This window comes from Polyodon spathula, chromosome 24 (genome assembly GCF_017654505.1).
Source record: "Polyodon spathula isolate WHYD16114869_AA chromosome 24, ASM1765450v1, whole genome shotgun sequence".
Lineage (NCBI taxonomy): Eukaryota > Metazoa > Chordata > Actinopteri > Acipenseriformes > Polyodontidae > Polyodon > Polyodon spathula.
The window spans coordinates 12,040,142-12,054,402 of record NC_054557.1 but is presented as its reverse complement, the minus strand read 5'-3'; the positions used below and the strand labels follow the sequence as shown (position 1 = coordinate 12,054,402).

The 14,261-nt window shown below is 39.9% G+C and overlaps 2 protein-coding genes across 4 annotated transcripts; both read left to right on the top strand.

The window, feature by feature from the left end:
* Window positions 1-223: 223 nt before the first annotated feature.
* Window positions 224-4,682, top strand: LOC121299136 (programmed cell death protein 7-like). The gene is made up of 5 exons (XM_041226702.1): window positions 224-1,699; window positions 2,349-2,487; window positions 3,170-3,406; window positions 3,611-3,698; window positions 3,938-4,682. Exons 1-5 carry the CDS (start codon window positions 377-379, stop codon window positions 4,062-4,064), a joined length of 1,914 nt encoding a protein of 637 aa, XP_041082636.1. The 5' UTR covers window positions 224-376; the 3' UTR covers window positions 4,065-4,682.
* Window positions 4,683-5,488: 806 nt separating this feature from the next.
* LOC121299138 (ubiquitin-associated protein 1-like) lies at window positions 5,489-13,840 on the top strand. Of its 3 annotated transcripts, XR_005947367.1 has the most exons (6): window positions 5,489-5,771; window positions 6,311-6,432; window positions 9,457-9,881; window positions 10,837-11,722; window positions 12,190-12,283; window positions 13,179-13,840. XR_005947367.1 is itself a non-coding variant. In XM_041226704.1 (5 exons), the coding sequence occupies exons 2-4, from the start codon at window positions 9,507-9,509 to the stop codon at window positions 12,205-12,207; spliced, it is 603 nt and encodes a 200-aa protein (XP_041082638.1). In that variant the 5' UTR covers window positions 6,345-6,432; window positions 9,457-9,506; the 3' UTR covers window positions 12,208-12,283; window positions 13,179-13,840. The 3 variants fall into 3 exon arrangements, 2 of the variants coding, with proteins under 2 accessions (XP_041082638.1, XP_041082637.1); XM_041226704.1 differs by lacking the exon at window positions 5,489-5,771 and having other exon boundaries at window positions 6,345-6,432; window positions 10,837-11,046; XM_041226703.1 differs by lacking the exons at window positions 5,489-5,771; window positions 12,190-12,283; window positions 13,179-13,840 and having other exon boundaries at window positions 6,345-6,432; window positions 10,837-12,183.
* The last annotated feature ends 421 nt before the right edge of the window (window positions 13,841-14,261 follow it).

The following is a 14,261-nucleotide window of genomic DNA, read 5'->3' as shown; positions in this document are numbered from 1 at the left end:
TCTTAGCAGTCACACGTGTCCAGTACCTCTTAACAGGTTACGTAAGACTTTATTGTATTGATAATTAATTGTCGACCAGTATGAAGGAATGATGTAAACGGTGGTATGAATTGAGGTTTCAGTGAAACGGAGCGCAGGATGTCTAACTCGAACAGCGTCTGTCTTCCGCTGCACTAGGTGTCGCTCTGATGTTGCTTATCGAATTTAAAAAATAAAAAAATGCTCTTGTGCGGAAGTGTACAACCCGCTTAAATGGGCGGATGTGTCGCTTCTGTGAGACAGTGCAACACGTTGAAAAGCACTGCTTGCATTGTAGTAAACTCTGCACATGGACATGTTTCAGTAAGTCTAGACTTTGGATTGGACTGGCAATGCAATGGAAAGACCGCCGCCATTTCAGCATGATCAGTATTTTTCTGCAAGACCTCCACAGCAGCAACAGCCGCCACCGAATCCGGAGTTTCCTAATCAGGAAAGCGCCGCTCACTTCTTTAACGAGGGTACGAGGGGCGATATGTTCCCCAGAGGGTTAGATTTGTCTATGCATGGGGCATTTCAGCGCTCTGAACTACAAAACCCTGGTGAAATTCATGGCAGCGGTGCCGGTGGATCTTTTTGGCCTAGGCAAGATCTTTACCGACACCAGCAGCGGTTCCCTCCTGGAGACCAGCGATTTATCCCTAATGAATCGGACAGGTCAGCCGCTTTACAGCCACCACCGTATCGTTCACAGTTTTATCGCCAGCAAGGAGATAACGCTTCGAACCCAGGTGCGCATAGAACGATGGATTTAAGTAAAACAGTAAACCCTCCTTTTTCTGAGATTCCTGGTCCGTCGGGACCTGATCAGTTGTCCCAAGGTGTCGGTAACGCTGCACAAATGGAATTCAGTTACAGACAGCAGCCGCCGACAGTATCAGGTTGTCACGACAATCCGTGGCAACCAAATTACAATTATTCTACTCGTATGCAGACACAATTTGGAGACCCACGTTATAACAGACCTCCTCAAGAAGATCCCAGTTCTTACGGTAACATTGGTCCGTTTCACAGCCAGTCCGGCCCTGCCACACCTAATAATTCTAATTATCAGAGACATCATAACCCCGAAGCTTCCCAGTACAACTTTTCTGAAAGTACATTATCAGCACATGAAATGCACTGGCATTGGAAAGAAACGTCAACGACCTCTCGCCACCATAATGACTTTGTTGCGCAGCCAGACTCGGAAGCCAGACAGGCGCAACAAGACGAGCAATGGATTGCAAAGTTTTTGTCAAAAAGGAACAGAACAGTTTCAAAGGTGTCGTGCCCCAAACAGTCAGAGCGCACCCCGTTGGTAAGCGAGGCCCGCGACGCTGTCTATAGCGCGGCTCGGTTGGTGTCGGAATTGGCTCGGCTGTGTCGGGTTCTGAAGCAGAACGTAGAGAATGAGAGCCTTTGGTCTGAGTCCTACATGAAAGCAGTGGCGGTCAAGAAGGAACTCCAGGAGAAATTAAAGACTCTAGATGACCCTGTGTATATCGAGAACGTTAAAAAGAAGCTGGCCAGGATCAGTAAGAAAAGGTCAAGGCTTCAGAGGAAGAAACGGGAACAGACTCTGGAGAAACAGGAGGAAGAAGCCAGGGCAGCCGAGAGGGAGGCGCAGATTGACAGGTGGAGGATGAAATGCGTCCAGCAAGTTGAAGAAAAGAAACGGGTAATTTTGTTTTTCAGAACGCACAATAAACCGAGTAAAGTACTCCAAATAAATCTCAATTTAGTCAGCGCAACATAGTTTGGTAATGCAGTAAATTATTGTGTAAGTATGTTGGTGATTATCATCTGATAGAAATCAACACAGCAGTTACTGGACACAGGTTGAAGTGTGAACTCTTATTTACAACGCAAACTTGCATTCACGTTTATTCCAGCAGGGGGCTGTACTCTCCTTGCTTGCATGTCTGCTGGGGATCCCCGGTGTTTGGGCTTTGGGGAAAGCAAACATTATTTCAACGTTTCCAGTACATGACCTCGTTTTTAATTTATGTACCAATGCAGGGGTCAGTTCCACATCTACTTTAAAAATAGATTCCCCATTCCCTTTTAATCAATATGCCAGTCTAAATTGGCTTTCAGTGAAAGCAGTTGAACAATCACAATGTTGTCTCCTAATTGATTTTTTTTTTTTTTTTTTTTTTTTTTTTAAACACTCGGGATTCCTGCATTTTGACATTGGGTTCGTTGACATTTCTACAAAGCAAACATTGCCACTGCTGGACAAATGTTGTACATGTTGTTTTGATACTGGGTTCTCACTTGGATGCTAATCTCAAATATAACCTTAAAGCCTAATGTTTTGTGAACAGGAGCAGGAACTGAAAGCTGCAGCAGACAGCGTGCTGTCTGAAGTGAGGAAGAAACAGGCCGACTCGAAAAGGATGATGGACATTCTCCGCTCGCTGGAGAAACTGCGCAAACTGAGGAAGGAGGCGGCTGCTAGAAAGGGTAAAATATGGAAGTTGTGCTTTACAAATAGGAAAGAAATTATAGTTCCAGTTTATCAACAAGTGCATAGACAGTTTTTTTTCTAAAAAGAATACAACCATCATAACAGTATAAAGCTAGCAATGAATTGCCCAGAGCTGTCGTGTACCTGCTGCTAGATGCAAGTAAGTTGTTTCTTGCTTGTTCTGTACCATTCAGATTGTCCTCTTCAGAAAATGTACCCCCATCGTGTTACTGTTTATAAGATTCCTTTAGTTATTTGAGAGGGTTAAACAAGAAGTGAACCACCACAACACTGTAGAATATTGTACTGTTTTTAAAAAATATTCTCTTAATTTTGCAGTTGAATTGCAGGTTTACCCAGTTTTACAAATTGATCTTCTGCCTCAAAATACATTTCCTGGACTAAAACTGAAAATCTGTTTCCAGTTCATGGCACCTTAGCTCACTAGCTCTTGAATGCTTAATACTTTCCATCAGGGACGCCTGAGTGTCTGTTACTTGGTACTTATCCAAAGATGGACCTTGTTAAGAACGTTCTGTGTTTTCATGAATCTTTGTAAATTGGTTTAGGTTATTACAGTTTATGAATTGTATTTTAAATCCTTCAAATACAATATCACCCTTTTTTTAAAAATAAATCCCTATAAAACATTTCTTCCCCCCCCCCCCCCCCCCCCAGGAATACACCCAGAAACCACAGCAGACGAAGCTTTTGAGCAGCAGGTGGCTGCGCTAAGGAAAGTGATTGTGAAACGCACTGTGGTGTACGACGCTGAGGAGAAGGCTTTGAGAGTCATGCTGGAGGGTGAGCAGGAAGAGGAGCGCAAGAGAGAGCGGGAGAGAAAACACAAGAAGGAAAAAGAGAAACTGCTGCAGAGAAAGTGCCAAGTCGAGTCCATGCTGTTTGGAAACTCAGGTATGCCAGCCTAGTCTTACAACCTGACCTTTCGTTTTTTTAGTTCTGAAGGAACATATGTAACATAAACTGTTTCTGTCTGCTAGCAGCTTTTGTGGAGACTGTTATGCGTTGCCACACTGAGGCAGTGCTTTGTTTTCTGCAATAAATTGCAGGGTTGACTGCAGACAGAAAACGATTGAGATCCCCATTTTGTTTCAACAGCTGAAATGCATCCAGAGCACCCTCTTCGGCCTTTCAGACATTACTACTTACAAGCTGAGCATTCCTTACATGCTCTCATACAGATCAGGTAAATGAGCTTTGAACGCAATACATTGATCACATCCCGGTACTGCATTGGTTGCTACAGGAAGTATGAAAATGTGTTGCATTAATACAGTTAATACACACGGTACGATGTTCCAGTGCCAAAAAAAGCATATTTTGTTTTTGATTTGTCTCATTTTTAAAGTAAAAACAGTGATTATTATAATAGAAAACAGTTGTGTGCTTTGTCAATTTTGATCAATCTTGCGGTTTTCTCACCAGGAGGGACTGGGAGTGCTTCTTGGTACCTCCAGATCACCCGGATGGCAGCTTCATTCCTCAAGGCTGGATTCTTCCAGTGCCTCCCTCTAACGATGTCTGGGCCACTGCACTCGAGAAACCTGACTAGTCTATCCACTCAGGGCAGCTGCATAGAACCGGGATATAGAACCTTTTCAATAAAAGACAATAAACTTGACCAAAAAAGTTGTGTGTGTGTCTATTACTATTACAAGAGGAAGTTCTTTTAAATGCGCAGCAAGTATTTTCTTTCCTTTTATCTACATATCTGCCCAATATAAAATTGTGCTGGAACTTGTCGCTGCTTGTTTATCTTGACTTAGGTGGGTCTGTTTAGGATCTTGTCGCTGTTTTTCCAAGTGCAGTTGACAAAGTTCATCTGCTTTCCAAGCAAGCCATTAACGAAACAAAACATTTGACTAAACTGAGAAATTCAACAGCAGAAAGAAAATGAACAGTATTTGTTGCATTTCTTTTTTGTCTGCAATTGAAATGTGTTTTATTTACACACAGCAGCAAATGTAGTGTTTTAAGTCCACGTGGAATCTTGCCTGTTTGCATGTGCTTCAGCTGGCATGAAGATGATGCTGGATCTCCTGTTATGTCAGTGGATTAACAGTTCAAGAGGAATTAGCATTTATTAGCACGTCTGCCAAGAAAGAAAACAAAGCAACAAGATCTGAACATCGCAGCTGAATCAAGAACAAGGAGCTCCATTACAGGACCCTACAGGCAAGTTTATTTAGATTGGATTTTATTCTTATTTGTTGATCAGATTTCTAGCTCTTATAGTTACTGAAATACCTTTCTCAACCATAAACTACTGTTTAAAACATTATCTTATTGTACAGAGAATTTCCAGATTGAAGAAGTAACTTTTAGTATTTGTGGGGCTTCTATGAATTCTGTTTCCAGACAAGGCACACGTAAGGTTACTTAATCTTTTATGAGTTCAAACAACTTATTTTTCATGTAAGATGTATATCTTTAACATTGAACAATACTGAGTTTTTCTCATTCTTTCAAATATCTATCATTTTTCTTGTTGAATAAAAATCTATTTTAGAATATTATTGTTTACAAATGACAGACTGCTCTGAGATACATTCTCCCACTTTAGGATGGGAATGTCTTTTGTCATCTCATGTAAGTGCATATCAAGTGGGACAAGTATTGTTATTTAAACAAATGACAGAATGGAAAGTTCAGGGCTATAAACTGTTCTATGATTCTATCTCTTTGCTGCTAATGGCCCTGTACAGTACCTGGAGACTTCTTGTTGAAGATAGGATTTCTCTCTAGCATTGTGTTGTGGAAAACTAGCATCCTATCTTGACTTTTAAACTAATGATGAAAATGATGTTAATCACTGAACATACAGGCTTGCATTAAAGGGGCTTGTAACTCCAAAAACATTTAAACAGTCTATTTCATGTTTGAGCTAAAAATAAAAAAATAAAATCTATAGAATGTGAATGTTAAATACTACTCAATACTGATTTGATACATTTTTCAAAGTTCAGTCAGTGGTTTAAAAGTAAACGGAATAGTTGTTGTTTATGGCATTGCTGTACTGCGTGTATTTACAGACCACCTGCTGGAAAATGTAACAAACAGCAGGGTGAGCACTCCACTGTGCTGCGGTGTGCCACGTCAGGTTACACAGCCAGGTGGTGTGAAGACGTAGGTTTTTGCTGATCATGGTTCTCAAGCAGCTAAGTAGATGTTTATTACAAAGCCAGACCCACAAGCATGTGTGCTGAAAAAGCTTCTGTTCTCCTTTGTCAGGCTGCAGAGACAGCGAGTCCCATTCAGTGTAAGTACTTCCTAGACCTATTAGCAGACAGGTTTATGTACAGTACTCTGTGTTTTTGGTCAGTGAAGCTACTCTGTGGTTAATGCTGCTTGAGTTGATTGGTCAGTTTCGTTCCTTTGTGGACAGTAGTCCACAGCACAGAGTTCAGCACGACTACAGTGATGCCATGTCAGCATCTTTCATGAAGAGCAGAATGAATAAAAGCAAAAAGCAGCAAAACTTGTACAGAAAAAAAGGTTATTCAGACCAATGTTGTATTCATTTCAAGATGGCACGTCTTACATTAGCATACCTCATATGGTGTGGTAATATTGAAAACATGCTTTTTGTATATGTTGCTGTTGCCAAATGGCCAGCATAAACATATTAATAAAAGCATTAACTGCATGAATGCAAAGAATTGAAGGTAGAAATGACCATGTTTGGGGCGGTAGGTCCAGATTATTGTAATTCGTTAAATATTTTGAGAGCTTTTATGATGTGCCTTTTGATCTGCTGTTTCTAACAAAGCCTTCCTTGTTGCTGAAAACCCTCCTCAGGAGGAACAATGAACTGGCTGGATGAGGTACCTTTCAAGATCCCTGCTGGAAGAGAAGAATCAAAGGAGATGGAGGGGGTCACTCCTCCAGATCTGAATATCACCATACTGGACTCAACACAAGTGAGTCATTGACCCCGGCAATGCAGTGTTACATCGATCAAGCTGATGAACAACAGAAACAAATACATATATAAATATCGCATAGGGAGCCTAGATACAGGCTCTGACCTCAAGTGGGTTGAAATTTTACAGCTTCTTGTACTATATTATTTAAGGAAGAATAACTATATAGATTATAATATGAAGTCACTTCCATTAGATACAAACTGTATTATGCAATCTAATACAAACTGAGACATAAATGATATATATTCCTATCAACATCAGTATACAATATGTATGTGTGTGTATATATATGTAAACCCAAAACTATGAAGCGCTCAAGTGGTACATTTAGAAATAGTAAAAGAAATGTAACAACACTTCATTTATTAAGTTTCTTTTAGTATTTCTAGTCCTATATTATAATAATAATAATAATAATAGTAATAATAATAATAATAATGTATAGCATGAATATAGCGCCATGGCTTTTCTTTGTGGTTTGGTCTCCGGCATACAATGCAAGGTTATAAATGTACACGTGGTGATTGCAGAACGCCGTGAGAATGCTTTGAGCAGTGTATTTAACAATACTTTTTGTTGGAAAACAGAAAGGCATTTTTATAACTTTGGTATTTGTATTTGCATCTCTGTAAATAAAAAAATAATGCATCTTTCTAGCTTCCACTTTAAAGGTCACAATTCATACTTTGGAAACAGTGCAGAGCTGTTGTAAAATGAGTGAAAAATAAGCAAATATGTAATAAAGGTGGCATTGATAAAAGAAAATAAGTAATTTGACACATTTTCGATTGAGCTCCTGATCCCAGTGTTAAAACTGCAAGGCTAATGAACTAACTCTCCAGTTTTTAAAAAAAACAAAAAAACATATATATATCGTTTCTCTTTTTTTTTTTTTTATGGCAGCATACAATCCCATTCTCCAGAGGGGTTAGTATACACATGTTTCCAACTAAAGAGCTTATAGAATGTCTACACAAGAAAATAGTTTGACATGTTTGCTAGAGCAGGTGTGAGTTCAGGCCTGAGCATGTCCTATGTCTGGAGGTTTTATTGAATTGTGCCACAAAACTGGGTAATAATGCAGATCACAGGGCTGCTCTCTCTTCTTCCATTACACCCACATCTTGGCTGTAGCTAGAATTTTTCTTGATAATTATTTTCGTTTTTTCAGATCCTGTTTGTTAAAAAAAAAAAAAAAAAAAAAAAAAAACTTAAACAGGTTTGTTTATCTTAAATATTACTCTTTTTTTATTCATCGCTTATTATTTTTCAACTAATATTCATAACTTTGAAATAAATGTTGAAATGTTTTGGCATTTTTTGGCCACCAGATAATACTATTTACTAAGTAAAACTCCTATTAGAGTCCGCAGTAAACAATGCAGCCTGTTTTTGGGTAGGCTATTTTAGACATTTTATTTTTAAGTACAAATCCCCCCAAAAATATTCTTCTTGGAGCAGATTAATTAAAGGAAAATAAGTTTGTAAAAAAATCCTTCTACACAGGAATGTTTTCAAATTGTCCATAAACTTCAGCTTAATAATGTTGTTCTTCCTAGAGACTAATGTCATAGCAACAAGGTTGTTCCCATGGTAATTTTAGCTGTGTGTGGATACAAGCTTGCAAGTCCCGAGATAGCAGCAGTATGAATAATGATTGCGTGTTCTGTTATCATTCTTTGACCAGCCCCGAGCTCTAAGTGGCACTGCGTCGGGCAGTGCAGCACCGCACTGCATGCGCTCTGGTGACATGGTACAATCTGTTTATCCGAGAAATATTCACTGTCATCCTGCAGCCAACGACTCCTTCTCTCGTTTAGCCCCAGGAGTTAATTAAATTATGCTGAAGCTATAAAAGTTCCATATATGGAAATAAACCCATTCGTGATTCATTTGTTTACATCCCTGTGACAGAGAGACTGTGGAAAGTTTTGAATATCATACATTCCTGTCAAGTACAACTATAATAAGCCAGTTTTTGCCTCAGCACAGTCTTGTTTTGAGAGAAGTGCTAGAAACCGGTCTAATCTTCCAGCCATGAGAATGAGCTGACAACACCACGAGTCATAGTAAACGAACGTGTGCTGTACATCTCAAGAGAATGTGTTGGATTCATCTCTGGGAGAGGGCGGAGGGGGACATTCAATTCACTCATCTGTTGATAATGAACTGCATGCTGATGATTTAGAGGGAACAAGTAAACAAATTCTGCAAAGCATTTTGCTAAATACAATATTATAATGTAACCTGGCTACACTTTTGTTTTAGGATGCACATAGTATAAAACCTCATTCAATGTGTTATTTAATTAACATCTATTAAAATGCAGGTCCTTTAAGACCTGTGAGGGTAGGGCTGAATCCTTGTTACCCACCTATTTGAACTGAAGTACACATTCTTGTTAGTTTTGCAGTTTCTAAGGGAGAAAGTGTTGGTAAGACTTAAGAAAATGTTATTGTATGTGCCAAAAAAGTATATGGAGGCTCTCTATAGCTACCAGAAGACATTAAGTGCTGGTATGCACCTGCAGTTAATGCAGCTTATTTAAAAACCAGTTTCAGATGAAAGATACATGTCCTATTTATTTATCAAGCTCAGATGCAAGTGTTCCGTTCGAGTTACACTCAGTCTTGTTTGGGCTCTGTGTGTTTTTTAGAAAGTGTTAGAAGAAACGAAGTAGCAGATTTAGCAGGGGCAGACAGCCGGTATTGGATCTCTCTCTAATCCATCGATAACACGCACCAGCTGCTGTGCTACAGACTTACTGCCCTTTGTCTTCAGACTTAAAATAAACTGCTTTTGCTGATCTTCCATCACGTTGCTCAAGCCACTGCCACCAAGCCACTGTGCCATCCTGTCCACCCTACTGGATGGTGTTCATTGCCAATGAAAGGATGTGCTGGAGCCCTGCTGAGGCACCAAGGCAAAGGAGCAGGAGTTTAAGTGTGTCAGATTTTAACCTGCCCCCCCCCCCCCCCCCCCCCCCAGGGCCTACCCCCCCCCCCCCCCCCCCCACAGGGCTAAGTTAGTGATATCGGACTCCGAGAGCGACGGTGGCTACTCTGACGATGATGAGCGCTCCTCATCCGACGACCGGGAGGAACTGTCCATCAGGCCATTTCAGACCCTGTTCCTCTCCGTTCCTGTTAAGCCACCAGTCTCCCACCAACTTACCAAGACAAAGGAGGAACTCCCTGTATTTAGAGCCGTCCTCGTATCATGACTTGGAGGTGTTGGAGAGAGAACGGGTGACCAGTCCTCTGTGCCAGAACCAGAGGAGACCCAGGAGGAGGCTCCTCCCACTGTGTCACTGCGGCCGCAATTCTTCTCTGGGGTTTCCCACCCCACAGCCTCCATCATCCCCGCCATCAGCACACCTCCAGCCCAGGCCTGCCACTGCTGGTCATATTCCTGCAATCAGGAACCATAAACCCACACACCCGGTAAGGATCCAAACTTTAAGGGAAATATAAGGGAGAGTTTTGGTAGTCTAGTTTTAAAAAAAAATATTTTAACCAAAAACAGCTCAGTACTCAACCACCCAAAGGCAGGCATGTTCTCATATGAGTAACTGGAAAATGTTAAGTTGGAGGTCTTTTCTTCTGCATAGTCAAGTATTATGGGATAGACAATAAGCAATGAGTTTAGGGTTAAAGTTTAAGTTCTCTGGTTGAATGGTGTCATTCTTGGAAAGACTAAACTAGGTCTGCAGGGGATTATTGTATGCCAAGGTTTAGTACTGTACTCTTTGCCAACCTGACTATAAATGGATCGGATCTAAAAATACTCAGGGGAATGGCACAAGCAGTGATAAGGAGGTGATTTTGGCATTAGCAAAACAATATAAAAATAAAATAACATGGTCAATTTTACACTTTATCTGGCTTCCCTATACGTTATCATTTTTATATATATATAATATATGTCACAAAACTAATGTCTAGAACAGAAATCATTGTTCAAATGTCGTAGGGCATTACAGCAACATAAACATTTTCCAAAACATTACATGAACTACAGGGATGAAAATAAGATAGCAGTTTATTTATTCCTGGTTTTACTATGAGTTTAATAAGACTCACCTGTGCTTGTAACCTATACACTGTAGAGGAAAATAACACCACATAAAAAGCAGGCATAAGCATATGTGAAGTTTTATTAATAAGTAAAACTCAACACAATGCAGTTTTGAAAAATATGTTGTATTATATAAAGTGCCCTGCAGCAGGGACTTATGAAACAGCCTGACGCCACTATAAGGACTGAAGCTCAGTTCAATTCAGAAAGGGAAGAAACATCAAAGTTCGATCAACACAGGCGTGTATCTTGCCAAGTCCCAGTACAACATACGCTCTGTTCTGGGTTCACTGAAGGTTTCCTGTTCTGTTTGCTTTACAGTCCCTGAGCCCTTATTCCTGCCTCCCACCCCCTCCCTCTGCCTCTCGACCTCTCAGTTCCCACACATTTTACCCAGACTCCTCAGCGGACCTGCTACTGGCTCTCAGCCAGGAGGAGCGAGACCTGCTGGAGCCGGTCATTGGCCTGGGCTATCCCATGCATGCGGCCATCTGGGCTCTCCAGAAGATTGGGAAACAGAGCCCCGACCAGGTTTGGAACATTGTAGTCTTTATTAAGCACTGAAAGCGCTGTGTAACGGAACACATGATGTTGAATTCACCTTTTTGTATATGGTGACATTAGACTGGGTTTCAGGAGAAGAACCCCTTATGTCTTTGTTTTAATGACTCTGGCTACCTGCTGGAAAATTGACACAGTTGCATTGGATTTAGCCCAAGCCACTAATTGGAACATGTTCATCTCTGCTGTCTTCTAATCTTAGTGATTAAAGAGCTGTTGCTAGGTCATGTGAAGGTGGCATTGCTAGTCAAACAAATTGCAACTTAATGGATTATTTTCTTCAGCTGTGTGTGTCTTGTTGTCCGCTGGTTTAGGGTTTGCTGCGTTGATCCCTTGGCTGCTAAGTCACATCTGACACAGGGTGCTTGTGTGAAATATTAAAAATAGCTATTCCTTCCAGAATCTGGGATTTATTTTCTGTTCTCAGCTTAACACAGCAGCTCCCCTGAGTCCAAATGACTCACAGTTTGTTTGGATTGATGGGAATCGTTTTTTGCAGAAGACAAGAACCTCCGGGAAGTGTCTTTGTTAACCTTGTGTGTTTTGAACAGGAAGTCAAGCAAAAGAGGGCACGTTTTGTGCAATTTGGTATAGTCCCTGCTACACAGACTGGACAGGAAATAAGGTGTTGCCTTCAGGAGTTCAGGTGCAGTATTCAAACTCAGCAGCTCTCTTTTAACTGGTTCCATATCCATATTGGCGCCAGCTGATTTGTACAGGGAATGGGTTGGAAAGTCAATCCTGTATTCACATGCTGTATTCCCCAAGGCCTTGCCAGCAGCAAACTATGAGGAGAGGGTGTCATGAGGAGAAGATATCAAGAATGGAATGATACATTGTGCTCCGCTCACTTTTTTGTACCTTTTTTTATTACTAAATAATTACATTAACAGAAATGGTGAGAGACTATGTAGTGTGCAGGTGTTGCCTGAAGCAAAAGTTAATATCGCTTACCACTCAATTTACAGACAAGTGAACCTGTATGTATTTATTGCTTTTAAAAGTTCTCTTTTCAAGAATGCATTCAGCAGAGGGAGGGTCATTCCCTCTTCAACAGAAAGCTCATCTTGCCATGCAGTAAGGAACCCCTGTCACCTCTCTTTAAATCCTTAGTTACCTCATCGCCTGTGACCGGCTGTGCAAATAGGGCTGTGAAGAGGTGCAGGTGGAGAAGGCCCTGGAAATGTTTCAGTACAATGAGACAAAGGTCAGCCTGAGTCTTTTAACGGGGCCGTCTCATCCCTGTGGAGTCGCAGGGCTGGAAATAAGTTTCCTTTCGTGCAGTTCTGTGGGTCATTCCAAGTTTAGCTAATGGCCTAATTAAACCTGGAATGGACCTAAGAAAAGGGAGCATTTTAAATGTTGACATGACTTCTTCTAGTTATGTTTTTACTAAATCTTTTTTTCATATTTGGGTTTTGCTTGGGTATACCCAGATTAATATTATTAGGATATGAGCTGCATGAGGTAAAATTAAACAGAACAAAAAGAAATACAATATTTAGTGATATTTTTCTTTTTTTTTTTTTGGTTGGGGTGGGATTTACACTTACTCTTGGAAATATTTTACAAATTTACAGAAAGCTATTAATTGGTACAGCATTATTTCTACTAAAACCAGTAATTTTAATAATTACAGTACCATCAATCACCGACCATTTCCGCTACACAGTATCCAAATTAAATGTTAAGATAAGCAGGGACCCCTTAGGGACATATTCAAGTCCTGTAACCCTATTCGCTTACGTAGCTTAGAAATGCATTTCAATTATGAGTAACACAACAGAAGGGCTAAATAACAAAGGCTATGATTATAAGAAATTGCAGTGTTAAAAAAAAAAAAAAAAAGATTTATTGAAGTGATTTTAATCTTAACCTAGAATAACAAGGCAATGTGTCTTCTTCAGAATGTCCCAGATTCCAAGTCGTTCTGTTCCAAATTATGAAAAGCACTTCATCAAGATTAATATTTCCAAGAAGTGTCTGTCTTTGTCTGGGTTTTATCGCAGTGTAAGTTTGGTTGATCTGTTATCCAGGAAACTAAACGGGTTACTGTGCATTTAATCCGAATTTCATTAACTTTATTTCTTCTGTTGTTGCAGGCTGCCGAGTTCTTGAATCTGTTGACTCAGTTTCATGAGATGGGGTTTCAGCAGAACGAAATCAAGGAGGTCCTGCTGGTTCATGAAAACCACAGGGAGCGAGCCATGGAGGAACTCATGATGCGTGTGGAATAATTCAATCAAACTGCATGCAGCACTACCAGCAAATGAAACCATAGCCCCAAAATGGTTACATTACCACTACTATTCATATGCTTTATGTGCTGTTTTTCTCTGTCACCCCTTTTCTTTTAGTTAAATCGTTTTCTTTTTAATAGAAGCTTGCACTTCACAAGGGATTACAAAGTCTTTTTCTTGTAAACTCTCCTTAGATTTGTAACCCATATATACTTATTTATTGATTGCTGATTTATTTATTATTCATTTTGTGTATCAAATTAACCTAAGGGTTACTATAGTGCTAATTTAGTATTCCAGTCTTGCTTCATACTGCTATATACTGTAACTTGCCATTGTATGCCTCATCGTGATTCATGATTGTTACTGATTATAAAGTGCAGGGGTGGTAATCAGACTCCTATTGCATAGCAGTTTCACCCATTCCAGGTTTTGACAATCCGCTTCAGTTTGATCATAATATGTTAACTTTGAATTTAAAAATGTGAATTTGTTTTTGTATGAAATAAAATGTATTATTACTGAAATTGAATGTAATGGGTCATTGACTTAATGTATTATACTGTGATCATTGTTATATGAATCAAATAAATCCTTTGCATTTACTCTCCATTTAGTGTGTTTGTTTTACTAGCTGGAAATTGGAGTGCTTGGCAAGCATGGTTGTTTCCTTTAGTCACTTGCAAATATTTATGACACCTGCAGAGTGGTTTGAATCCATCAGTATGAATACTGTGGCTTAAAGAACTGAGGTGTCATGTTACCCCTATACTTAAATATACCCCTATATAAAAGAAACTTAATTGAAACCAATTACTCAATTATTTGGTCGAGATCTTCACAGAAATTAGGTGATAACAATCAAGTGCCTTGGTGTTGATTGTGCTAATTTAACATTCAAACTGACACAAGTGAAGGAAGAGCTGCTAGGATTGGTGTGTTCTC